The 25,577-nt window shown below is 47.9% G+C and overlaps 1 protein-coding gene across 19 annotated transcripts in view; it reads right to left on the bottom strand.

Moving 5' to 3' along the window:
- MEIS2 (Meis homeobox 2) overlaps positions 1-25,577 on the bottom strand; it is a 299,653-nt gene that overhangs the window by 70,441 nt on the left and 203,635 nt on the right. For all 19 annotated transcript variants that reach the window (XM_069209023.1, XM_069209015.1, XM_069209016.1 and 16 more), the window contains one exon: positions 17,789-17,865. In XM_069209023.1, coding sequence (XP_069065124.1) covers positions 17,789-17,865 — 77 coding nt within the window. The remainder of the gene's footprint in view (positions 1-17,788; positions 17,866-25,577) is intronic.

Here is a 25,577-nt window from a genome sequence, read left to right as displayed (position 1 = left end):
CAGGGTTGGAAATACGTTTGATTCAATCTCTGAGCTCAGGTACAAGGCTGACACACGGGCCTAGGCTGACTTGGGTTCATAAAATAGTTTCTGTGTCTCCCCCCCCCCCCCCCCCCCCCCACCCCCCGAACTGACAGCACAACTTCATTACGGGTCGGACAATGACTTTGGTGAGGGGCACACAGCTGCAAGGCACCTGCTGGCCCAGGCACCCTGGCATGACGTCAGCAGGTAATGAAAAGAGCGCCTGGCGGCGGCCAGGCCCCCCGAACCAGGCGCTGTCAGGCGGGCACCTCGTAAATCATATCCGGAGCTTATTAAATGTCAGGAGGCTGTAATCGGCCGGGGGTGGGCCTGCGTGGAAGGTGCCCGCCGCCTCGCGCGCTCTCGCACCCCCCCCCCCCCCCACGCCCAGCCACGGGCACCGAATCCGTCTGCGGGCTTTAATAAGTCAGCCATTACGTCCCGCTAATCATTTTACAGGGCGCCGCTTCCTGCTTTCACTGACAAGGCACCGATAACTCTTGCACAATCTCGCAGATTGCGAGGCCCGAGGTGGGATTTTCACACGTTCAGAGGCGATCCCGCCAGCAGGCAGAGCTGCCGGCCCTCCCCAGCTAGCAGTCACTGCTGCAGCATCCTCAGAGGCAGGCCTATTGGCTTTAGCGTTCCAGGGACCAATGGGGGCGTTTATGTCAAGGAGGTTTAAAGAACACGCACAGCCGCCCACCTGACCCAGAGGGCAAACTGAGCCGTCCCACTGTGATGACGTCATTTAACAACTACCGCTATTGGCTGAGACGGGAGCCAATCATCAGCCGCCTGGGCAGGATCTCCTTCCAAAGTGTAGTTTTAGGTGGGTAAATTAAGTGGTTATTTTTTTTTAGGATTGTTTAACAAATTTCGTCTTAATTCGGAGGAATATTAGGGATCTGCCTCCATGAACCTCGATTCACCAAAAAGCCAAGGGTGACGGCAATTACCTCACACACTCTTTTTGAGCTCGCTGACATCACAGGTGGGGACATGATATGACATTCCACACTGAATGCCAAGAAATAATGCCACAAGACCTTTATCCTGATGAACAAATGATGTGTATAACTCAAAGAGAAAATGTGCAGCTAAATCTCAAGGAGATGCACAAAAAAGAGGTTTACAAAAACAGTTGTTGCGAGGCCTACTAGTACCAATAATGAACAGGGGCTATATAGGGCATATGCACCACGTAGGTGGTTTCATTTACTCCTTTTAATAGTTCATTTGTTTGACGTCATTACTTGTACAAAACCCAGAGGTGATGGCTCTGTTGAAAAACATTATTTCACAATCATATTACTGGACTGTAGGAACCGTTTAAAAAAAAAAAATATGTGTATTTTTTATTTGTTTACTTTAATTTTATACTATGAACAATGCACATTCCACTTCTCAGTGTATTTTATTTTTTTTTAACTAAAAGTGACCCCCTCCGGCCCCAGTGAGATCTGCAGAAAGTAAACAGTGTTTTTCAGAACACAATTTACCTTCTGAGCTTGGCGTTGTTTTAGCAATCTCTCAGGCCAGGGGTCTCAAAAGCAGTGCTGGGTGGGGTCACAGGAGGCAAGCCAGTGTCGCAGCTGCGACCTCTCATTGATGTCCATGCCTGTCACTATAAATCTTAGGGCCTGCTCTAAAAAGGATTGTGGAAGGCTGGTGCCTGGATGGCTCCATGGCAACCTCTAGACCAACCTTGAAAACAGATGCAGCTCAGTGAATCAATGCACTGATACGTTACATGTTGTGTGATCATTCAGGGGGAAGGTTTTGGTATAGTGGACAAGTGTTTTTCTCATACTATATATGTATATATATATGTATATATATATATACGCACATACACACAGGTGCACGAGAGTGCTTGCTAGATTATTTTTTAAATTAACTTCAGCTCCCAATAAAACTGTTTTTATCAGTTATTTGAAACCTTTTTTAAGGGGAATGATGGTGACAGATTGCATTGAGTAGTAATATTATTAACAATGTAATAACAATGATATAACAGAGCACATCAACGTTTCCATCAGTTTTGATGCACATAAGTGCTGCCGTTGTCTAATCTAATTACCACAGTGTGGTTTAAGTAACATGACAACACTGCTTCCTGCCTCACAAGTGCCACGTGACCATCACTTATGTGAGGAATAGACCCATATTCACAGCGGCTTATTAAATAAGATTACATGTCACTCTTGGCCCAGCTGGATACATTTAGAGTATGTTCAAATATTGAATTTAAAGAAATGCTATGGAGAAATAAATACCTTCACCTGCGCATCAACATTCTTGCAAAAATGTTACGTAGAATAATTTGTCAGAAACAACTATTTTTTGCTCTAGAATGCGACCAAAAGTGTTTTTTTTGCTCAGATTTAGTTTTACTTAAAGCATAATTTTGCAAGTTTTTTTTTCTGCAATTCAAAGCCTACAATCTTGGAGAAGATAGCAAATCTTTAAAAAAAAAACTTTGACAAGTCTTCAGAGGAAAATATTTGCAACTTTGCCGCTCTGCTCTAAATCCACATTCACACATTTGTGGTAATATCCAGGTGTTACCTCAGTTTTTAAACGTCTTTTGTTGGTGGTTACAGAGCAAAAAATGAACATCAAAGTGTGACAAACGCTTTTCCACATTTTAATTGCTAATTTATCTGCTCGAAGCAATTACTTCATTTGGCCATTTTTTTGTAAAATAAAGGCGCTAGATGAAAAAAGAATGTGAACAACATGATAATACATACAACCCTTGATAGACCGAAAGGTGCTTAGTGGCCGGCGCAGCGCTGCATCCTGGGGTTTCCTCACCCTGACAGTCGCACTGAGGCCAGTGGGGCTCTCGGTGACAGGCCCCCCTCCTCACTGTAACTACAGGCAGCCAGCGCGCTCTCTGTGGTCACCCAAAATAACCCCGAACAGCTGCTGCATTTCCAGCGCTTCTGTAGCGCTGCGAGCTTTGAGAAGGGGAGAACGCGCCATTGTTAACAAACCCCTGCCAAGAACAAGCCCCCGCAGCACTTGTGCGCCCTGACGCACAGCGGGAGAGAGGTGGGGTCCGGCTCACAAGATGCTGCCAACATGCAGGGCCCTGGAGGGCGGGGGAGGAAGGCTGCGGGTGGTGGGTGTCAGAGGACTGGCCCATGGGGTTGGGGGTGCTTGGGATAGATCAGTTACCCCGAAGAGCCGGTAGGGCTGGGGTAGAGCCAGGAACAATCTAAACGTGCCCGCTGGGAAGCTGGCAGGGCTGGTAAATGGACAATAACGTTTTGTGAGGGGAAATGGGAGAATTTTCAACGGGCTCGTTCCTCTGGGAGAACCCGGATGCTATGATTATCAGATTACTCCAGGGACACGATGATCCGGCCTTCAGCTTTTATTTTTAAACCGGGGATTGTGGGATTTGTAGTCCTGCTTCTCCTCAGTTGAAGTAACCGGACTAAAGTTGCAGAGTGCATCGCTTTGGTGAATGAAAAACTGGACTACGCTTTGTGTTCTTGGTGACAACTGCTCAATCTGGGGACCCCAGACTTGAGGGGTGGTCATGTTGCTATACGAAAACTGGTGTGACCGGGGTCATGAATAGAATGTAAGGCTGCAGGTGTCCACCAGTTAACCCCTGTGCTGCTGAAACCCTCGGCTTTCTGACGAGCCTCCCTCCGAGTGTATATAACCCATCAGAGATACTGAACCCCCCCCTCCCCCCTCCCCCCCACACACACACACTCCCCAGGGACCCAGTAAGGAAATAGTGGTCAGTCACTCAGGGGTCACCTCACTTCCTGTTATAGCGCCCACGGTTTACAGTCCCGGCGGGCTTTCATTAGACATCCTCGTGCATTCTTGGTGTTCTAGTCTCAGTATGCTTCCAGTTAACTCCTTAAACCCAGGACAGGAAATAGTCCCTCAGATGCATGATGGGGGGCGGAGCTCATGCCAGAGGCCTAATTTAGCGGCCACTAATGGAAGCTATAACACAACACAAATATTACACCCTTTTGGTTCCTAAACCCGTTGCTAATCTTCGAGATTTTTTGTTATATTTTTGTTACAGTTTTTTTTGTACACATTTCATGTGTGAACTCATTTCATGTAAATCGTGTATCTGAACTGCGGAGGTAATTCAACTGTCATGTAATACATGTTACTTCGACGGACTACGTATGCCAAACGTGCCAAACGCATCCCATGATCAAGAGAGATGATCCACGCCCCTAAAATGACACTTCCGACATATCCCACACCAAGGGACACAGCAAAACATACTGAACATATGAGCAAATCACTCCGTATGTTACTCTGTATAATTTCATTTGATGAAGACGTCTTTGCACTTGAAAGCTGATGTTTTGAAGCATCTGCGCCCACTTCGCATAAATATGCGTATTGCTAATCCGTCTTCATAAAATGGTATTTCAAAATATGCTAAAAATCACACAAATGAAAAAGTATGTTTCACATCATGCAAGGCCAAATTCTACAGAATACGAAATTATCTTTATTTAAACCAACACTAAATTATTTAAATCAAGTTCTCAATGTAACCAATACGGTGAAGCCACAAATTTGCATTAGTTGCACATCAATATTCACTCCCATGTGCACCTGGCGAACATTCACTGATACTTAATCAATTCTAGAATGAGATCCACCACCCCCCAATCTTCCAACTTGAAGACACTGTTAAAATACTTTCATTTTATTACAGTCAGTCTTACTAACAACGGGTTCTTTGCTGTTCAAATTTTCACAAATTTAGACATTGTTAAAATTCAGTCTAATTGTTTCACCACTTTTATGAGGACTCATCACAGAAGAGATCAAATGTTTTGTTAACCAGTTCCAAACAACCAATAAATAGCCATTTAAATCAAGTATGAGAAAGCCTTGGCAGTCATTATGATTCTTCAAAATTCACCTACTAGTGTAGAGTAAGCCGGCTTCCTCGAGAGTAACATATTTACATTTTTTAGGTAATGTTTAAAAAAACATGAAGCTACAGCCCTGGAGACCCTGTTACGCTGGGCCAGCACCCAGGTGGTAAAATCCTACTAACTGTACAAATATTCTGAGCCAGGAAACGGGGTATTAAAAGTTTCTTTCTTTTCAAAAACAATAACTCAGTTCTTTAGGTAGCACTTCAAAGAACATTTATTTCTGCCTCTAACCTCTGTAGTTAACAACTGTTATAATCCCTCAGTTTAATTGTACTCAAATTTCTGACTTTGACAGGTTTTGTAAAATATGTTGCCTGGGGTCCCTTTTCAGTGTGCATTGCCATCATATTCTTAGATGTACCGTGTCCCCTTTCATGTCACTGTAATTTTTAGTACGAGCCAGCGTAATTTTCCTATTTTGTTGAGAAAAGGTGTCATAAATAGTATCTTGTGGATTATTACACAGGCATACGTCTCAACTCCTTGTAACTTTTTCATATACAGCTCGCTGTCTTTAGGGCGGTATAGCAAATGAGGTAGCGCGTGATAGACATTATGTGAATCTATAAAAGTTTCATGTTGCAAAACCTCACATACACTTTTGAGGTGGTGTGGGGTGGTTCACACAAATAACAAAAACTTCCTACCATGCCTGAAAATGGCCACCCTGGACCATTTTTAAAGGAAACATTTGACAGTGAAAATTCCCAATAATTGCACCCCAAAATTAGAAACTAAGTCACTTTCTTCAGGGAACACTCTAATCTCATCTCCTGTTTTACAAAGTTACACTGATCTAATGAGAAGGTGTATGTGTTGAAAATCCAACAAGGGCCAATACCCTAGAAGACAGCAACCGTGATTAAAATCTCACTTTTACTGTGATCCGTGACACGCATGGACCAATAAGAAAAGAGCAATTTCGGCTTCGCGAGTAATGGATTTCTAGAGATTCTGCGGTATATCATGGAAATATTCTCAGCGATGCACTGACATCTGTTCCCTCAAAATAAACAATTATGATCCTAATGAAACAAGTTTTTTTACTATGTTTTAATGTCCTTGATAATATAAATTATGTTCACTATAACGATGAGCCATGAATTTTAACTTGTGTGAATTATGACGAGAAGGAAAATATCAATTAAAGCCTTTAAAAGGAGATGAAAATCACAATAAATTGCATTTGATAGAAAAATAACATAAAAGATTAGGAGCCCCAGTGTAAAAGTCACTGGTCATGAATGTTCACAGTTTAAAGGATCAGGCAAAAATACTACCTATACAGGACGGCGTAAGACTGAAAATAGTTAGTTTTGGAGCCAAGAGCATCTGCTTGCTATGATGACCTCAGAGACTCTCAAACACCACCAGCCGGCTGTCTTTTTGGACGAGAGGGGGAATACAGCATAAAAACTACCTGACGAATCCTCAGGTATGCATCCAATTACTGTAGCGTGGTTGTACGGGGTCTACACCTTGTTGTCATTGTATAGTTGTACTTTTGATTGTTTGAGATCTGGCAAAATTTCATAAACAAATGAATAAAAAAAAACACTTGACAAATCCCAAAATTGGAAGATGCAAGAGCACTTCAAAAACTATGCACTGGTTTAAAAAGCCATGTCACAGCAAAATCTCCACATATGACTGGATCCTACTTCTAAAGAAAAATGTGTTTATGATTCAGATCTTTAGGGACAAATCACCTCGCTCGCTGCCGATGACATCATGCATGGACAAGCTGTGACAAGCTTTGATGTCATGACTCTGAAGCATAGTGATTCCATATCCGAGTTGGCAGCCACCAAAGGATAAAGGGACAGATGTACAAAAATGCAATTTTGCATTTCTTAAATAGCGACTTAATAGAAATAGCTATTTAAGAAATGCAAATGCATGTACAGAGATAGCGATTTCCTAATAGTGATTCCCACAAAGTAGGAATCGGTATTAGGAAATCAGTATTAAGATATCCCATTGCATTTTAGACAATGGGCCGGTTTTGCATTTCCTAAATAGTGATTGCTTATTGGGAAATTGTTATTTAGGAAATGCACAATCAGGGATGGCAAAGGGCAAAAGGCCCCCCCCTTGGTGCACCCCAGAAATAGGGGGTGCGCCTGTAGAGCACACATATACCAGAGGGGCATATGTGTGCTCTATTGCAATTTTAAAAAAGCACACTGGTTACCATTGATTTCAAGTCCGTGGTAATTGCATCTCCTAAATGACTAAGTTGCATTTAGGAAATGCGTTTTCCATCAGAAAAGGAATCGCAAATAGGGAATCCCTATTTGCGATTCCTTAAGGGCTTTTGTACATAAGAAAAGGACATTTTTCAGTTCTTAATGGCTGAAATACCGATTCGGACAGTTAAGAAATGCAAAAGGGCTTTGTACATCTGGCCCATAATGCGAACTTGAAGATAACCAGAGAATGTAAATTTGTTTCTGACAGAATATTCACTTTTATAAATGTATTTGTGATGGGATATTTTTTTCAGCGCTGGCAAATTTCTGAAGAGCCATTTGACGCCTTTGACTAAGTAGAACCAAGTGAAATTTGCTCCAAATTCAAAAACCATTTGGCAGCAAATCTATCCTGAACGAACTACTTGTAACTGGTCAACTGGAATTTCACCTGGCTAGACCATATTTGAGTCTGTTCTTCAGAGGCGCATGTGCGTGGCAGAAGAAATGGGGTGGACTGGTGGCTAGATGTGTATTTGACACGTGCAGTGGGTTTTTTTGTCACTATGGCCAAGTGTCTTTGGAAAAGCAGAATGCTTAGAATAGGCTTTCCACAGTGGAACCAGACGGAACAGCTTTGTGTGAGATTTTAAGGATAGCCACATAAAAAACATTTACATACAAAGTTTCTAAATACAAAAATGTATGTGGTCAGTCATTTTCCTGGAAATGTGGGAGTTGTATAGCACCTGAGGCGTGCAGACATTAGTCACTACACAACATACAGTTTAAAATCCGTCTGCCACTACTGCAATAAAAGACTCCAGTTCACCGTAAATTTCATTTTAGGAAGAGCTCACAGACCTGGAACCCACAGTCACAGTGAAATCCTAAGAGTTGTAAGTGTGCGCCAGGAGCGCTTGGTGGATTCTCTAGTCTGCACCAAGGCCGTCCCTCCGACTGCGCTGCCTGGGCACGGCACCTGCCTGGTAAGGCCCTCCTCTGCAGGATTACTTGGTAAGCATAAGCTATTTTGAAGGTAAGGCCCCTAACTCCCTGGCTGCACCACTAAGCTGCTTTCCCGCCTTTCTTCTCGTGCGCCTTGAGCCAGCTTTCCACCGTGCTCACAGGCACGGTGACGTAAATCCATAGTGCGGCCTGCCTGCGATTTAATTGTTCCTAATAGTTGTCCGGCGCTGAAGAATAGGGACTTTGGAGGGGTTTGTGTAAGTACCCCTCAAGATGTCCATTCAACAGCCACCGCCTACCAGGAAAGATGGAAAAACCAGACCTTAGCAAGGAGCTGCGCCAAGGGGAAGTGGGCGGATTTACCAACAGTGCAAATCTTGTGAGAGGACAGAATGGCCTGGGTTAATCCGCCCCAGCCCTACTGGCATCCTCGTCAATCTAATATTTACAGCAACTTAAGGTGCTTGTTCTGCACATCCCTACAGGGGCCCCATTCAGCCCTTGGTCCATGAATATCTGTGAGATTTGGAGACTCAGGGGCCTCCTCTTCATATTTAACAGGGGTCCCAATAATGTTCCGTACCCCACTGCCTCCCTTCTACTGACTGGTTTGATAACTTTTTATAATGTGTAATAGTTTCGTATAATTACGTTTCTAAACACCAACACATGTGCCAGATGTAGAAACTGGGGACAAAGTGATTTTTTTGGTCAACTGTGAAAACTCACATTAGGACTCGGTTTGGTTGAGTTCAAGGTCGAAAATGTACCTACAAAACCTCGTCTTTGTGTTTTTTGCTATTCCATGTTTGCAGCAGCCGGGATTAAAAGCTAAGAGGGCTTCCTGTATCTTAGTTTTACTAGCCAGGAATCCCTTTCAGTATCTAGTTTGAGAGCGCTCCCTTCTCAGCCCTCCCAACAAGAAATGCGCATAAAAACACGCCTTTCAGGAAGAAGAAAAGGGCAGCTCACACCTCGAGCTCTAGCGCTTCAAAGCACGTCCGGAGCAGTGTGTTGACAGGTCAAAGACGTGGCCAAGAACGCATCAGTGACTCCCAGCCGGAACCAAACAAACCAGCAGTGAGTCCCCGCCAAGCAAACCTGTGATTTCTGAGCAATCTTCAGATATATGACATCAATGAATCCCAGAGTGACGACATATCATCTCTCAAAAACATGAAAATAGCAATGTCTGTGAAAAAGTGTGTGTTTGAGAAGTTTAGCTGGCAGTCAGCCTCAGGGGGGGCGCTGTGTGTTTTATGCAGGAAAGTCAGGGGTCGGCCAGAGTTGCAGAAACATGAAAACAGAATGTCAGAGACCGGAAAGAGCCGGTCTGCACGTTTCCAGACTGCTTTTTATCCACCGAGGCCCTGCCTGCCTGCTGTCCAACTTTACCCTGTTGTCTAGGAAGTGATCGCAGGAAGTCCCGCCTTACCTCGCGGAGGCTGCCAAGGCACGAGACGTATTGTCTGGTGCTGGCACTGACGTGTTATCTAGTCTCTAGTCTCGAGGGGTTATCATATATGTCGCTGGGGGCACAAACCAGGGTAAAGGACGCCAATGCTTTTATTTTTGGGGGAGACTGCTCTCATTCATTGTTCTAAAAAGATTCAGAAAGATACTTAGTCAAAGTGAGAAACCCAGCCTTCCCCTCCCCCAGGACACAACAACCAGGTCCCTCTTTGATTACCTGTCAGCAATCTATCCATAGCTGTCAAATCTCCCAGTTCCACGTGATGTGCTGTTTCAGTCCAGTTTATTTTTATCTTTGAATTCTCGGACTTGTAGTCTTGTTTTGCCATTTAAAACAGGACTACAAGTCCCAGAATTCCATGGAAAAAAACTGTATTGTAGCAGCACATCACGCATGGAGCTTGGAAACTTGGCAGGACTGTATGCCCTAGGTGAACCAGGACATGGTGACCCCCACACTTGATTAAAAAATTATTTTTTTCATCAAAATTAGAGTCCTACCTAATTTAGCGCCAGGGCCACTGTGCTGTGGACGCTATGTGCCCGGTCTCCCCAGACCAGAGTGGCTGGGATCCTGAATCCAGTAACCAAGGCACCCGCGGTCCAAGGGTCTCCGGAGGAAGGAGGGCTGAAGGAAGTGCGCTCCGAGGCCCACATAATCCCCGAAGAGGCGCTGGCCATTGGTGTGGGGTTTCTCCTAATCCCCACAAACCCCTTCATTCTCCTAGTGTTTATGTGTCGCAGCCAAGGAAGGAGATTCCCTGCTAAAGGGCTGCTCTCTCCAGGGCAGTGGGCGCAGAAAAGACGGATATAGTGCTTTACGCGGATGTAAACAGTGCGCTTCCGCTGGGGGCCCGCCCAGCCCCGACTGCAGCAGGAGACAAAAGCGGTGATTCACCCCCTGCCCTCGTCGGGTCTGGCACAACAAACACCCGCTCCCGAGATCACATTTCTCACGCGTGGATTATTCACAACATAGATGAAAGTCACCAATCACAACAAGGACTAGCGCCCAGAGCACCAGTCTCAACAACTTCCAGCCGCCTCACTCTCTCAGGCAGCAGATTCACCTCCTGTCTGGCGTCACTTCCCCTGTCAAGTGTCCAATGTATGGTTTAAAAAAAAAAAAAAAAAAACTTAAACGGAGCTGACAGTCATTTCAACCACCAGTGTAAGACTTGTGTTCAGAACATTAAAAACAAGCACTGGCAAAGCCAATTGGTTTAATCTATGCAAGAGCTTTTGTGTTGTCAATGTTTTTAGGGTCGAGCCTGCGTCGCATGCGCTTGCGCATGCGTTTCGCTTGCGAGACGCTTTAGGAGTTAGAAAAGGGCTTGGAGCCCCGTCCATGTCACGTCAGTGTCTTTCATTGGTTCGTGGGCTTGCCTGTTAAAATCTGCTTGCTTTCATTAGTGGAAGGCATGCATATGTCAAGCCTTTTCCGGTGGTTAGCCCTCCTCGAGCGCAGCGACCAAGTGCTGAAAACATGCGATGCTCGCTGTTTTCTGTCCGGTTTGTGGACTACTTTTTATCTTTGTCGTAGCAATCTCACTTAGCAGAAGTCCAGCGCTTTCCATGACATTGACTTTGTTACATAGTTAATTATACTTTTGCCGGTTACGTAGATAATTGCACTGTTACAGATAGGTTTCACTACGAGTAAACTGTAGCAGCGCGATCGTGCTCTTTTTTTCCATTTCTTGTGGCAAGAAAAGTCCGGTTGGGCGTTTACAACTGCTAATAGCTCTAACTCGGAGATATGCGAGACCCGTTGCATTGCAAATGCTTGTTTAAATATGTTGGAAAGCAGCACAAGCTGCTGTGCAACATGACAAAGTAAATAACAACAAAGCACCATGGAGCTGCTAGCGTTGACTGGGCATATAGCTTTTTAGTTCACCACAAATCGTGTTTGCACATCTACAAGCGCTGCCGTGCAACACCTTAAAAAACATTAACAAAGCTAAGTATTTCTGCACGAGCTATTTGGCTTTGTTAATGTTTTTTTAAAGGGCATGTGCAGTTATGCCCAGAACTGCCGCCTACAGAACTGGACAACCAGGTTTGAGTCTTGGCATCGAATCAACAGCCTGAGATCAATCAATGAATTAGGATTTATAAAGTGCAGCAAATCACCCGTAAGGGTCTCAAAGCGCTGGAGCTGCTAGCTGCTTCGCGGTGCTCTGTTCATTCGAATAGCCATGTCTTCAGTCCTTTTCTGAACTCCCAGAGCGATTTGGAACAAATCACTTTAACATCCCGTACCTGAAACACTACAATAAATGTGTCCTTGTGTAAAGTAAATGTTGCTTGTGCAAAGCGCTCCAATACTTTTGGGTCCAGTGGGCGCAACACAAACGTTCTGAAAAAAAAAATGAAGAAAAAAAATGCAACAAGAGGGTGGGAAACAATGGCAGAGAGGATAGTGGGTTAAAAGGAATGGTGCACCGCTTCTGGACTGCACCGAGTTCAGTGCAATAACCAAGAACTCAGTGTCAGACACCAGCTCCCTCCATGCTCCATAAGGTGCAATGCTTTGCTGTCAGGATCACAAAGGCGTGGGCTGCCGGGTGAAGGGCCTCTGCATGCACCGTGTGCTCAGTGTCAGACACCGGCCCCCTCCACGGGGCTCTCAGGATCACAGGGGCGTGGGCTGCCGGGTGATGGGCCTCTGCATGCACCGTGTGCTCAGTGTCAGACACCGGCCCCCTCCATGGGGCTCTCAGGATCACGGGGGCGTCGGGTGCAGGGAGAAGGGCCTCTGCATGCACCATGTGCTCAGTGTCAGACACCGGCCCCCTCCATGGGGCTCTCAGGATCACAGGGGCGTGGGGTGCAGGGAGAAGGGCCCCCCTGCATGCACCATGCGCTCAGTGTCAGACACCGGCCCCCTCCACGGGGCTCTCAGGATCACAGGGGCGTGGGGAGCCGGGTGAAGGCCCCCCCCCGCATGCACTGTGTGCTCAGTGTCAGACACCGGCCCCCTCCACGAGGCTCTCAGGATCACGGGGGCGTGGGGAGCCGGGTGAAGGCCCCTCCTGCATGCACCGTGTTCTCAGTGTCAGACACCGGCCCCCTCCGCGGGGCTCTCAGGATCGCAGGGGCGTGGGGAGCCGGTGAAGGCCCCCCCCCTGCAGGCACCATGTGCTCAGTGTCAGACACCGGCCCCCTCCACAGGGCTCTCAGGATCACAGGGGCGTGGGGAGCCGGGTGAAGGGCCCCCCTGCATGCACCGTGTGCTCAGTGTCAGACACCGGCCCCCTCCACAGGGCTCTCAGGATCACAGGGGCGTGGGGTGCAGGGTGAAGGGCCTCTGCATGCACCAGGTGCTCAGTGTCAGACACCGGCCCCCTCCACAGGGCTCTCAGGATCACAGGGGTGTGGGGAGCCAGGTGAAGGCCCCCCCTGCATGCACCGTGTGCTCAGTGTCAGACACCGGCCCCCTCCACAGGGCTCTCAGGATCACAGGGGCGTGGGGAGCCGGTGAAGGCCCCCCCCCCTGCATGCACCATGTGCTCAGTGTCAGACACCGGCCCCCTCCACAGGGCTCTCAGGATCACAGCGGCGTGGGGTGCAGGGAGAAGGGCCCCCCTGCATGCACCGTGTGCTCAGTGTCAGACACCGGCCCCCTCCACAGGGCTCTCAGGATCACAGGGGTGTGGGGAGCCAGGTGAAGGCCCCCCCTGCATGCACCGTGTGCTCAGTGTCAGACACCGGCCCCCTCCACAGGGCTCTCAGGATCACAGGGGTGTGGGGAGCCGGTGAAGGCCCCCCCCTGCATGCACCATGTGCTCAGTGTCAGACACCGGCCCCCTCCACAGGGCTCTCAGGATCACAGGGGCGTGGGGTGCAGGGAGAAGGGCCTCCCTGCATGCACCGTGTGCTCAGTGTCAGACACCGGCCCCCTCCACAGGGCTCTCAGGATCTCAGGGGAGTGGGGTGCAGCCCCCTGCATGCACCGTGTACTCAGTGTCAGACACCGGCCCCCTCCACGGGGCTCTCAGGATCACAGGGGCGTGTGGTGCAGGGAGAAGGGCCTCTGAATGCACCGTGTGCTCAGTGTCAGACACCGGCCCCCTCCATGGGGCTCTCAGGATCACAGGGGCGTGGGGAGCCGGTGAAGGCCCCCCCCCTGCATGCACCATGTGCTCAGTGTCAGACACCGGCCCCCTCCACAGGGCTCTCAGGATCACAGGGGCGTGTGGTGCAGGGAGAAGGGCCTCTGCATGCACCGTGTGCTCAGTGTCAGACACCGGCCCCCTCCATGGGGCTCTCAGGATCACAGGGGCGTGGGGTGCAGGGCCTCTGCATGCACCATGCGCTCAGTGTCGGACACCGGCCCCCTCCACAGGGCTCTCAGGGTCACAGGGGCGTGGGCTGCCGGGTGAAGGGCATCTGCATGCACCATGCGCTTAGTGTCAGACACCGGCCCCCTCGACGGGGCTCTCAGGGGCGTAGGGTGCAGGGAGAAGGGCCCCCCTGCATGCACCGTGTGCTCAGTGTCAGACACCGGCCCCCTCCACAGGGCTCTCAGGATCTCAGGGGAGTGGGGTGCAGCCCCCCTGCATGCACCGTGTGCTCAGTGTCAGACACCGGCCCCCTCGACGGGGCTCTCAGGAGCGTGGGGTGCAGGGCCCCTGCATGCACCATGTGCTCAGTGTCAGACACCGGCCCCCTCCACAGGGCTCTCAGGATCACAGGGGCGTGGGGTGCAGGGAGAAGGGCCCCCCTGCATGCACTGTGTGCTCAGTGTCAGACACCGGCCCCCTCCACAGGGCTCTCAGGATCACAGGGGTGTGGGGAGCCAGGTGAAGGCCCCCCCTGCATGCACCGTGTGCTCAGTGTCAGACACCGGCCCCCTCCACAGGGCTCTCAGGATCACAGGGGCGTGGGGAGCCGGTGGAGGCCCCCCCCCTGCATGCACCATGTGCTCAGTGTCAGACACCGGCCCCCTCCACAGGGCTCTCAGGATCACAGGGGCGTGGGGTGCAGGGAGAAGGGCCCCCCTGCATGCACTGTGTGCTCAGTGTCAGACACCGGCCCCCTCCACAGGGCTCTCAGGATCACAGGGGTGTGGGGAGCCAGGTGAAGGCCCCCCCCTGCATGCACCATGCGCTCAGTGTCAGACACCGGCCCCCTCGACGGGGCTCTCAGGGGCGTGGGGTGCAGGGAGAAGGGCCCCCCTGCATGCACAGGCTTCCAGTCCTCAGAGCAGGATCCAAGCCTGCATGCGGCGCATCCTCTCTCCCGTCTTTCTTTGCAGGTTAGCGGTTTATTTCTGCATTAATCACTCCGACAGAAGCAAGGCAACTCAATTTTCTGCTTCCGTAGGTCGGCCCATCACTTCCCGGCAGCGCAGGGCGCGGAAGCGGGCGCCGCTAAGCCTTGCTTACCGCTGTAATTGAAATGCGGCCCGCACTATAGGGCGCATTACAGGCAGATAACGGCGGCTCCTCTGGCCAATTTAAGTAGCTTGACTTCCCCGGAAAAGGGGAAAAATTGCCTGACAGATAAGGCAGACAAACTGGCTAATTCTCCAAGCTTGTCTCTCATTGTGATCCCGGAGAAAAAAATGAATCTCAGAGCCACGAAATCAATTGACCCCGGGGTTTGTGGCGCGGCGGCGTGCGCGATAACGCGGCGGCCTTTGTTAATGTGGGGCTGCCTGAGTCCCGCAGATAGGCGCACTTTGTAAATGAACCTGCTTTGATAAATATATTACAGCCAGCTGCGAATAAAAGGCGGCGGATTTCCCATTTGTAAATACAACCCCTCGCTACAAAGAATTAAAATGATAAAATGGACTCCCATGTAATTAAGTCTGTGTTAGGCCTGAAATCCGCGCCGAGACTTTCCTGGAATTTTGAAAGGAACCTGTCACTTCAATTCATCCTTACATCACCAGGGAATGTACTGAGCAAAATTAAGCCGCAGATAAAACCTGGGCCAGTGTTTTGATAAGTAATTCCTGCATTATTTCTTCTCCAGTGATCATTGCATTTAATCCGCGGGCCAAGGCCTGTTCCCGCCTCAGATCTGCGCTAAGCTGTGGACAGTGGTGCAGCAGTGATCTGACGCCCAGCAAAGTGCCATGCAAAGCGCCTAGAGTCGAGCCTACTGCTCACTGTTGTAAACATCAGTCCTACCACCTCAAACACTACAACACATTCCACTTCCGGCCCTGCCCAGCGGAAACTACTTCCGCGCTGCGCAATGCCCAGGACGCGGGCATCCACCATCGAGCTATACCCAGGACGTTAGGATCTGTTCCCTTAAACCCACCAAGGCGAGGGGTTCTGTGACGTCAGCGTTACATAATAAGGCTTTGGTAAATTATAGAGGTGTCAAGAAGGGCTCTGTGACGTCAGAGGTACATAATAATACCTGAAGGAGTTATAGAGGTGTCAAGAGAGGTTCTGTGACGTCAGAGGTACATAATAAGGCTTGAAGAAGTTATAGAGGTGTCAAGAGGGGTTCTGTGACGTCGGAGTTACACAATAAGGCTTTGATAAGTTATAGAGGTGGTCAGTGGGGTTCTGTGACGTCAGCGGTACATAATAAGGCTTGAAGAAGTTAATGAGGTGTCAAGAGGGGTGCTGTGATGCAACAGTTACATAATAAGGCTTTGAGAAGTTATTTAGGTGGCAAGAGGGGCTCTGTGACGTCAGAGTTACACAATAAGGGTTTGAGAAGTTATTGAGGTGGCAAGAGGGGCTCTGTGACGTCAGAGATGAAGAGTGAATGGATGTCCCTTCTCAACCCCTCCTAGAACTCTCCCTAGCGACCTCTGTTACTTCCTCAGAAGTTGTTCCTATAGGGTTGACAGAGTGCATTGCCGTTTGTTTGCAATAATAATGTTCTTCAATTATGTTGTGCTTCTGGAAACAGTTGTGATAATGACACGCTTTGAATAAATTATTTCAATAAAGAGAAAAGAAAGCTCTAGGACGGTGTGAGGAAGCCAGCCGGATCTCACCCTAGGTTTCAAAACAGAGGCAAATCCCCATAAGCCATTACGGTGACCTGGAGGCGCTTTCACAAAGTCACATCGAGGACTGATCGTTCAAAAGGAAGGATGGCTAAGTTATGTTTGCTTCCAAAACAGACAATATTTACATATCCTCCCCCTGGCTACATATAGGAGGAACAGGGACTAAACTGGGCGTGCCAAGACTCGGCCTACCAAAAAAGAGCTCCCAGCAATGAATGAATCAAACGAATCTGTGGGTCAGTGGGAAGAGAGCAAGCTCGAGCAGGAACTTCCCAAAACAGCCAATGACCAAGCTATTACCACAACGAGAGGACCCAATGCTGCCATTTTGAGTTTTGTTATGAACAAGAAGGTTGTCTTGGTGAGACCCTCCACGGCAGAGCGTCAGATGCGAGACCTTTCTCTGCATGCTTGAGTGGCACAAGATGAAGTGTGTGTGCCCCCACATTTTTCCACTCGCACCCCACAAAGTGGAAACTGATAATGGAAGCGTTATCCCAGGAACTTTCTGAAACTTCTATGTCCTGTGGGCAGGGATGGTGGGAGTGTTGTCCCGTCCTGTCTTGGGTGGTGACGAGCCGGGTAACTTCTGGACTACCCGCCTCCCTTTGAGAACTGTGAGTGACTTCCCTTGGCACCTGCAGCCTCCAAACCACAAACCAAGTGTGAGCAGTCCGTCGCCAACCAAGAGCGGGAACTCCTCCGAAAGGAAGCCTGTGACAGCAAACATCCCCTCCACAGGTGCATGTTGCAAACATGGACATCACATCACCACTTCTGTGAACTAAAACAATGCAAAGTGCATTAATGGTGCATTGCACTTCCGTGAATCAGAATTACTAATGAACCAGGTAGTGGCAACCGAGTTTTGCTTTCCTAGAACACCAGTTTTGCCCTCTTGAGACATGTCCAAGCTCCCTGCACTTGAGTCTTGTGCTCCGCCTTGTCACCAGACCAGCTCAGTGACCTTCAGGCACCACAACACAGGTCGCCTTCTGTGCACAGGCCATGCCATGAGTATACAGCGCTTGCGGCAAGTGGGTATGCCTGAGCTATGCTCACTAGCGTGTGGGATAAGATTTCCTGCCTTCTTTGGTTGGGTTCTGCAAGATGCTGAACAATAGAGAAGCATTAGACAAACACAAGAATATTACATTCCCGCCTTGAGGGTAAAAAAAATGGCTGCCTCTTACCAGTTGTTTACTTGTAATATTGTGAGCCCCGTGTCTTGAGCGAGCTGTTTCTTCTGTTCCTCTGAGGGGTACGGATGCTGAAAGAAGAAAAAGAGGCAAATTTTAAAATAAAACCCAGCATGACGAAGAGGCGAGTTTCTAAGGTATACATCAGCGTACGGTGTGTGTGCATGACCTCAGAGGGTTAGAGATAATTATGGGAGGCAAGGAGGTAAAGCAGTTTGGTACCCAGGGGCATCAGCAGGTAATTGTAAGGAACATTTGTCATAAATCAAAACATGTATCAAAGTACATCAACTCACCATACTACCAGGGGTTGAAGAAATGACATCACACACCCTCTGACCCCTTATTACATCACAGTCTTGTGCTCTTGCCCCACAACAGCCACAATTTCACATCTGAAAGGTTGCGGGGAAATTTAAGAGTGGTTACTAATGCATTATGATCTCAGAAAACCCCAATGCCCCTCTGGTCTTGCTGTTGCCTTCATGATCCATAATTAAAGGAAAGCAAAGCAGCGCCAGGGGTCCCAAAGGTAGGAGTAGCACATGGTACCCTGAGGTGCCTTCCGTTGATGTCCATGCATGGGTTCCATTTTTGTAATGGCGGGAGTCTAGCGCTCCAAGGTTTAGACTCCAGTGGGATTGTTTGATGTTCTGATCACAGTACAAATTAACATGCTATTGACTGGCCGTCCTCTGCACTAGCAGCCTTCTAGCAGAGCCTGCCTACTAGCAACCCTCCAGGCTGCCACATAGACCCTGGACTGGTTTGCTGACCCAGACAAGAAGCATCCAATGTCCAGGAAGTCCTTGGTTCCAAATGCCACCGTATTATGACATGCAGGACCGCGTTTGCTGAACATCCAATCACCGTGGTGGCCTTATGCCAGCACGGGTCCTGATGCTGCACCGGCAGGATCATCTTCCCACCCATTATCACGCCAGCCGCATCCTCCGGGGTACCGTCCCGTATTGTTGTCCCATTAGCTTCATAGGCTGCTGGACTGCTAATGCCACTTAAGTGCATTGCTCCGCACTTATCAATATTGAACATCATCTGCTGTTTATTCGACGGTACAGGCAGCACATCCAGGCCTTTCCATAAAAAGAGTCTTCTTTGAAGGAGGCAGGCAGTCCTAACCCCCGAGAGTGGGATATTTGACCACAAAAAAGATGAGGTATAGAGAAAATCTGCAATCTTGTTAGTTCCAGCAGATCGATGTATGATACATGCTCCTATAGAGACATTGTTGTAGATATGACTAAGTTCATGCTGTAAACTGAGGAAGGCATGACCTGACTGTCAAGTATAACAGGGGTTCATCAGAGAAGAATGATGTTCTATACTATTCCTTTTGTTGGAAGGGGCAGACTTATAAAATACACCATTGTGCCAGTTTATGACAACAACCAATAAGTGAAGGAAGGAATGCTTGAATGAATCTCGTCCACTGGCGATTGCTGAGGGCTATATTACAGTGCATCTTTTTTGGCCCACTAGGCTACCCTAGACAGAACCCGCCATATGCAGATCAGGCTTGGTCCTCGTCCAATAGGAACAGTCCAGCCTAAACTGGCTGAGATTAATTCAAGTATTCCAACCATCACTTTTTTGCTTGTCTAGGTGTGACGGGTATTCCCAGATGTGGGTCCCGCGATCACTGTGCCACAGGACTCAAGCTACACCCTACTGGCGAGGCCTAAGAACACTGAGACTGATGTGAGTTTCTTCGTGTTCACATTCTGACCTGGTTCTTCGGCCTGGACTTTTCGGATTGGAGTAGGACCAAGGCTCATTTGCATATGGCTGGCTCCTGTCTGAGGTGGCATGGTCAGCAAAAAAAACAACGGGCTGGATTTCATCCTGAGTAATTTACTAGCCGCTGAGATTAATTTGAATATTACATCTACCACCTTTTTTTCTTGTGTATAAAATGTCACAGTATAGAACAGCGAAGATCAGAGTCTTATTGGGTTGGTAAGACGCGCAGTCCATCTGAGACCCAACTCCACATTGATATGCAGTGTGAACCTGGGCTGGAGGAAAAATGTATCCCTACGGCTCGTTTCATGTCCACGATTGGGTAAGTGCCACAAAACTGCCAGTATGGATAGAAGAGACTACCAAACACATCGAGTGTTTTTTTTTTATACCGAGGTGGCCATTGGGAGTGCCAGGCTCAACCTCTGGGTTTTACGCCCTTGTCTATGAAGTGCAAACAGCCATGTTTGCTACAGTTCATCTTTCTTCCCTCAAGTTGTGTGGTCCTTGACCGTGAGCCTTGGCCCGCACAGCTAAGCAAAGAGACGGTTGTTCTCATGTCCACCGATGTTTGCATGGAAGCTTGTGAAACATACCAGAGGTATGGTAGAGCTCAGCAGAGTTACCCCAAACTATTCCTCAATACACAATGGAATTCGGAAAAACTGAGTGGCGTATTCTGTGGGACGGTCACTGTGGAAAATATTCCACAAATACTGTACATCCTGTGCATGCGCAGGGCCATCGCGAGCTCGTTCCGTGCATGTGCAGCAGTATTGAACGGGTGAACGGCGTCCTTCTGATAGTGCTTAATTTGTAAATAAAATTGTGCCGGTGCCCAAAACTTTCCTCTGAAACAATTGGCTGCTGCACTTTAATGTGCGAGCACGGACTACTGAGGCAGCATAATCCTGAAGCCACCTCAGGCCTCTTCATCCACTTACAGCCACTCCCTGCCCCTTCAGCTTACTCTTGCAGCTTTCTGCTTTCTCCCTTTGTGACACTTTTCCATTTTTCTCTTACTCTGTCTTTCCCATATGTGGCTTTTGCTCACTGTAAATGCTTGAGCCAGAAAAATAAGTGCCAGCCCTAAAAAATAAGTGCCAGTGCCCCTCGCCAGAAACCACCAGCTCAAATTAAGCACCACCTTCTGATGGGCAGAATAGCCTCAGACCTGCTAACTAAAAATAAAAATCGCAGTATGATGAGTGGGTGGGACCATGCAGGGGAAGGGGCCTTATGCCAAGACATACCTGAGAGACAGTTTTCCCCCGTGCCCCTCACCTGCCCCTCCCAAAAAAAAAGTCTGATATCCTGGGATCTTTTCTCACCCCTTAATGGACATCAGCTGTTCAAAGCCTTGGAAGGTGAGCTGGGAATCCACTTGTTGCAATGGTTTCCTGATTGTTTTCCATAACACTGTATATTTGCTCCTCACCGGGTTTCCGTGTGCAGGGATCCGATATAGTGCGACCCACATTGGCACATTGTGAGTTAGCAGGTCAGTAACTTCTGGGGAATAGGCACTTTTCTTGAGAGGATGAAAAACTGGGATTAAACCTATTCCCATCACTGACCAGAATCAGCAGAAGTTCCATTCTATTATTTCAAGGCACGTCCATGTACTAATTTGTGCCACCCACACCACTGCACCTTTTAATTAATGCACAGGTGCCTGTTTTCAATAAACCGTACTATCCTGTATGCCACTTCGGGGGGCGGGAGGGAGGTCTTTGAAAGGATCACATGCACATTTTCACATGCAACAAAACTTCACAATCATGGTGAAGACAAACTGGAATATCCGTACAGAAGAATCCGCTGTGGCATATTCCATTTATAAGACACATACTGCTCATGACTCACTGGAAATGCGAGACGGAGACATTTAGCACTGCAAGAGGTGCAAAGTTCCATAGCATACAAGGAAAAAATAGGGTATAAGAGCATGTCTGGCTGACACAGCAGCCTTTAGACATCTGCCTGCACACGAATACAGACGAGACTAGTCATTAGTCATTTACATCACAACATAAAGTCAAATAAATATTTTGATCATTCCTCTAAGGATGCAAGAGCACACTTATGACTCAATAATAAATCTGCAGCAAAGCAGTATTCTTTATAAGTCGTTTAATTTTCTAAAGAAATCTATATATGTGTGTGTATATATATATATATATATATATATATATAGTCGTTCCCCGCACAGCATGTCACAAACGCTCCTCTTCCATTGCCTCAAAGTTTTGTAGTCCAGGCTCTAGCTCTCTCTGGCTCACCTTGGGGCCCTCGGCTTACAAATCAATTCTAAATAAATGAGTGTTTAATGTGCCCAACATATGCACCTCCGCATTCTACATCTCTGAAGCAATGTGCACCATACTACACAACATTTTTCCCTCTCCCCCATCGAGCAAGAATCTCGCAGTGAGGAGCATCGGCCTTAGCCCTGAAGAAGTCCAGAAGCAGCTGAAACGCGTCGTCACTCTGGACGGACATTTCAATGTCAATGCACCTATTGTGGCTTTCTCCATCCAAATGTAATGCATATATTCTAATGATAATCACATCAGTGTTTTGTTTTTACTTACAACCAGGGTATCCAAACACTGTAATATTTTGGTTATTTTATTTGGTTTATGTACTCCCAAAAATGTTGCCGCTCAAGCAAATAATATCAGGTGCTACAACATGGATGCATGCTTAACCCTGGATGCAATATGTTTTAAATGGAATTGAGACATTGAAACGTACTTTTAATGCAACTATCCAATAACCGCATTAGCATCACTCTAGGGTACCCAGAGGTCACGCTTCTCGAAGACTGAGCCGAGGTAAAAAACATAACAAGGTATCAGTCAGCGGTGTAAGGAAACTGGAGGGAGCCCACCCTGCAAAGAACATGGAGGGGGGCCCCCTCTGGACTCACTCAGGCCAGGGGCTGTGCTGAGGGGCCCCCTGGAGTTCGCCCACCGCACTGCAAGGGCTGCGGGGGTCTTTGTAACACCACCACAAGGTGTTCTTTTCATGCATAGGGGTGTCAATGCGTAGGCCTCCATCTTAACTCCAGCAATGGACTTAAATACAGGAACAAACTTTATAGGAAAAGCCTGATAGTCCTTGACAGTACGAAATGAGAAAGTAAAGCCCAATGTGAGATTTTAGTTGTTGGTTTATTAAACACAGCTAGGACACACCAGTGGCAGGATACCCCTGCTGACCGACACCACTCGCCAACTGAACACACTCACATTGCAAAATGCTAAGAAATCCGCAGGCCGTGTAAGGCATGCATGTATACCTGCAGCATTTATGTATCATGAACCTAGCTGAGAGGTGGCGAACTGCTGCACAGGGTCAAAGGCAAGAGCACAGTTTGAGTGTGATAGGGGGGGCTGCTGCTTCCGAAGAGCAAGGGTGGGCAATGTAGTATTCCAGAAAGAGGCTCTTTCCTACACTGGAGCAGGGCTGGGTGGTCCTAGTTGATTGATACAGGGACAGACACTGGTCCAGATCATGGGCCCATTGATGGACAAGACCTGTACACAAGTCGTGCCACAGTCAGAAACCCAACCTGGGAGCAGTCTGTGATGGAATTCTCAAAGCCAGAGCTGGAAGGTACCGGGCTGATGGAGTGCGGGGAGCCCACACTGATGGCAGAATGCTTGCATGTAAGTACAAGTAACATAACACAGCGGGCAGGGAAGTTATCTTTCAATGAGTTTAGGTATAGTGACACACTTCATGTTTGCAGGTGACGCTCAGCTAGCAAACCTAGAAATGGCCAATGATGCTGATCGGAAAGGATGGGACAGCTCACCTGGCACAGCGCATAGGTACGGAAGCCCCAAAAGGTGACATTCTGGAACCTCCACCGACAGATCCGCTGATTCAGTCGCGAAACATCCAGTCGATCTACCCTGCCTATGGGCTCTCAGCTTCACCGTTCCCAAAGACACTCGACGCTCGGACTCTACCCAATACTTGAACGCCCCATAAGTCATGGTGTTGTAGGGTGTGATGAATGCTCTTTACCCAACTGCAGCATGTGTCTTGTGATGTATGAGGGCAAAGCCTGCACACTAACTGTTAACATGACCCTCACACCCTCCTGCCAGGTCACAAGTTTTATTCACTCTTCCGGGCCCTCCTTATGGTCCGTAACCGTATGCTGCTATAGCATACATGCTCATTCTCCCCCCGATGAGGTCTTCACAATACAGATCAGAAGAAAAGGCTCTTGGCACACCCATCCATACTCATCAGACACTTCAAGAACCATCCAAGGTCAACTGGTTTTACTTTCATGTTGATCTACACAAAGCCACTGCCAAGTCATAAAAGTGCAACTAAGCACTATAAAAAGGGCAGCAGTATAAAATGTCAATATTGTTGTGCGTCTGTCACAAATGTGTTAAGCCGCAGCCATGCGTGAGGCTTTGGTGTTTTATCAGGAGCCTTTTCAAGGTCTCTTTCCATTTTCAAATATAGAAAAGACGTTTTTTGAATGTGTCGAAAAGTTGAAAACCCCACCTACAGAAACGCATCTTCTACATTTCAAGTGGGAGAGTAGGAGTTCGATTTAGATATTGGCGGACGGGTTACTCCGTCACAACGGTGACGGATAACCCGTTCACCGAAATCTAAATCCCATAGGAAATAATGGGATTTAGTATTCGGCTTACGGAATATCCATCACCGTTGTGACAGAGTAACCCGTCTGCCAATATCTAAATCAGGCCCTTGGTCTGAAGCGCACCAGGTAATAAGGCAATGGCCGCCGCCACGCCACCTACAATGAGATAAAAGGAACACAAACACACATCTACTATTGTGTGTCTGCCAACAGCAAAGAGATCAACAGATCTAATCAAGGGAAGTGGAACGACATTGCTACAGCATATAATTTTGACTAATCATACGCATCGCCAGGAGCAGGCCTATTTGTCATCAAAATAAGGGGCTGCGCGCAACAGGGGCACTGTCAACAACGATGCAGCACAGGCAGAGGGGTTAACTAGATTTGTTTTGATGCAGAAAATACAAGCTTTTTAAATATTCTGGAAATGACAACAAAGAAAAATGATGTTGAATTAATATGGGTTACGCATAATATAAAAATAAATTTTTCTGATTGCTAGGTGTTGACACTTTTTTGGCTGGGCCTGCATGCTCTTCCTTGAAAGCTGTGTAATTACCACCGGGTATTTTTTTTTGTGCTTTTTCTCAGCCCCTCCTCTTTGGAGTCTCCACATTAGCGGTGACCCCTTCGCTGCCTCGAAACGACTAATAGTGCTCGGCAGGGGTAAGAAAAATGAACGGGGCGAGCTGGGATCCGCAGCAGAAGATTTTTTTTCTGTGCCAGGGCCATTTTGGCCACTTCCATGCCTTCCACGGCCATCAATCCTGGGCTGTCAGGAGGTGCCCTCTTGCCATGGTGATAAATGCCCCCTTCGCATGCACCCTCCCTAATCATGCAATAGGCTTTTTCCCCTCTTAGTAATGGCGGCCACAAAGCAAGGCGTGCAGGAAGGTTGCTGCTGCTTGCAGAGAAAGCAGGAGCGTAGCTTCAGGGGGAGGGGTGTTTGGGGTTTTACACCCCCCTAATAAATGTATTTTCTGATAAATAGTTGAGTACAGGTGCTTTTATCGGGTATGGTGAGCTAACTGTCGGATTTCACCAGGATTTCTTTTTACATACACACAGACAACGCATACACATTTACTCCCTCTCTGTTTTGAAAGTCCTCGAAAATGTTGGTTATTTTACAAAATGTTGTGTTTTTTCTCAGTTAGTACTCCAATCAATCCGCGTCCCTCCCTCTCGTCCCTGCCCCTGAGGCCCCTCTCATGTACCCTGCTTGTCCTATAATGTATTGTAACATTATATATCAGCGTGGCTGTTGGGAACATCTGAAGCTCACCTCTCCTGCACCAATCTTAATGACCAAGCTACGCCCCTGAGAGGAAGGGCTGGTGCTTTCCACCAAATTGAAGATTGGGGAAAGCCCCGTGAAAC

Source organism: Pleurodeles waltl, chromosome 9 (assembly GCF_031143425.1).
Source record: "Pleurodeles waltl isolate 20211129_DDA chromosome 9, aPleWal1.hap1.20221129, whole genome shotgun sequence".
Taxonomy (NCBI): Eukaryota; Metazoa; Chordata; class Amphibia; order Caudata; family Salamandridae; genus Pleurodeles; species Pleurodeles waltl.
Note: the sequence above shows the minus strand (reverse complement) of the source record. Positions and strands in the feature narration are given on the sequence as shown.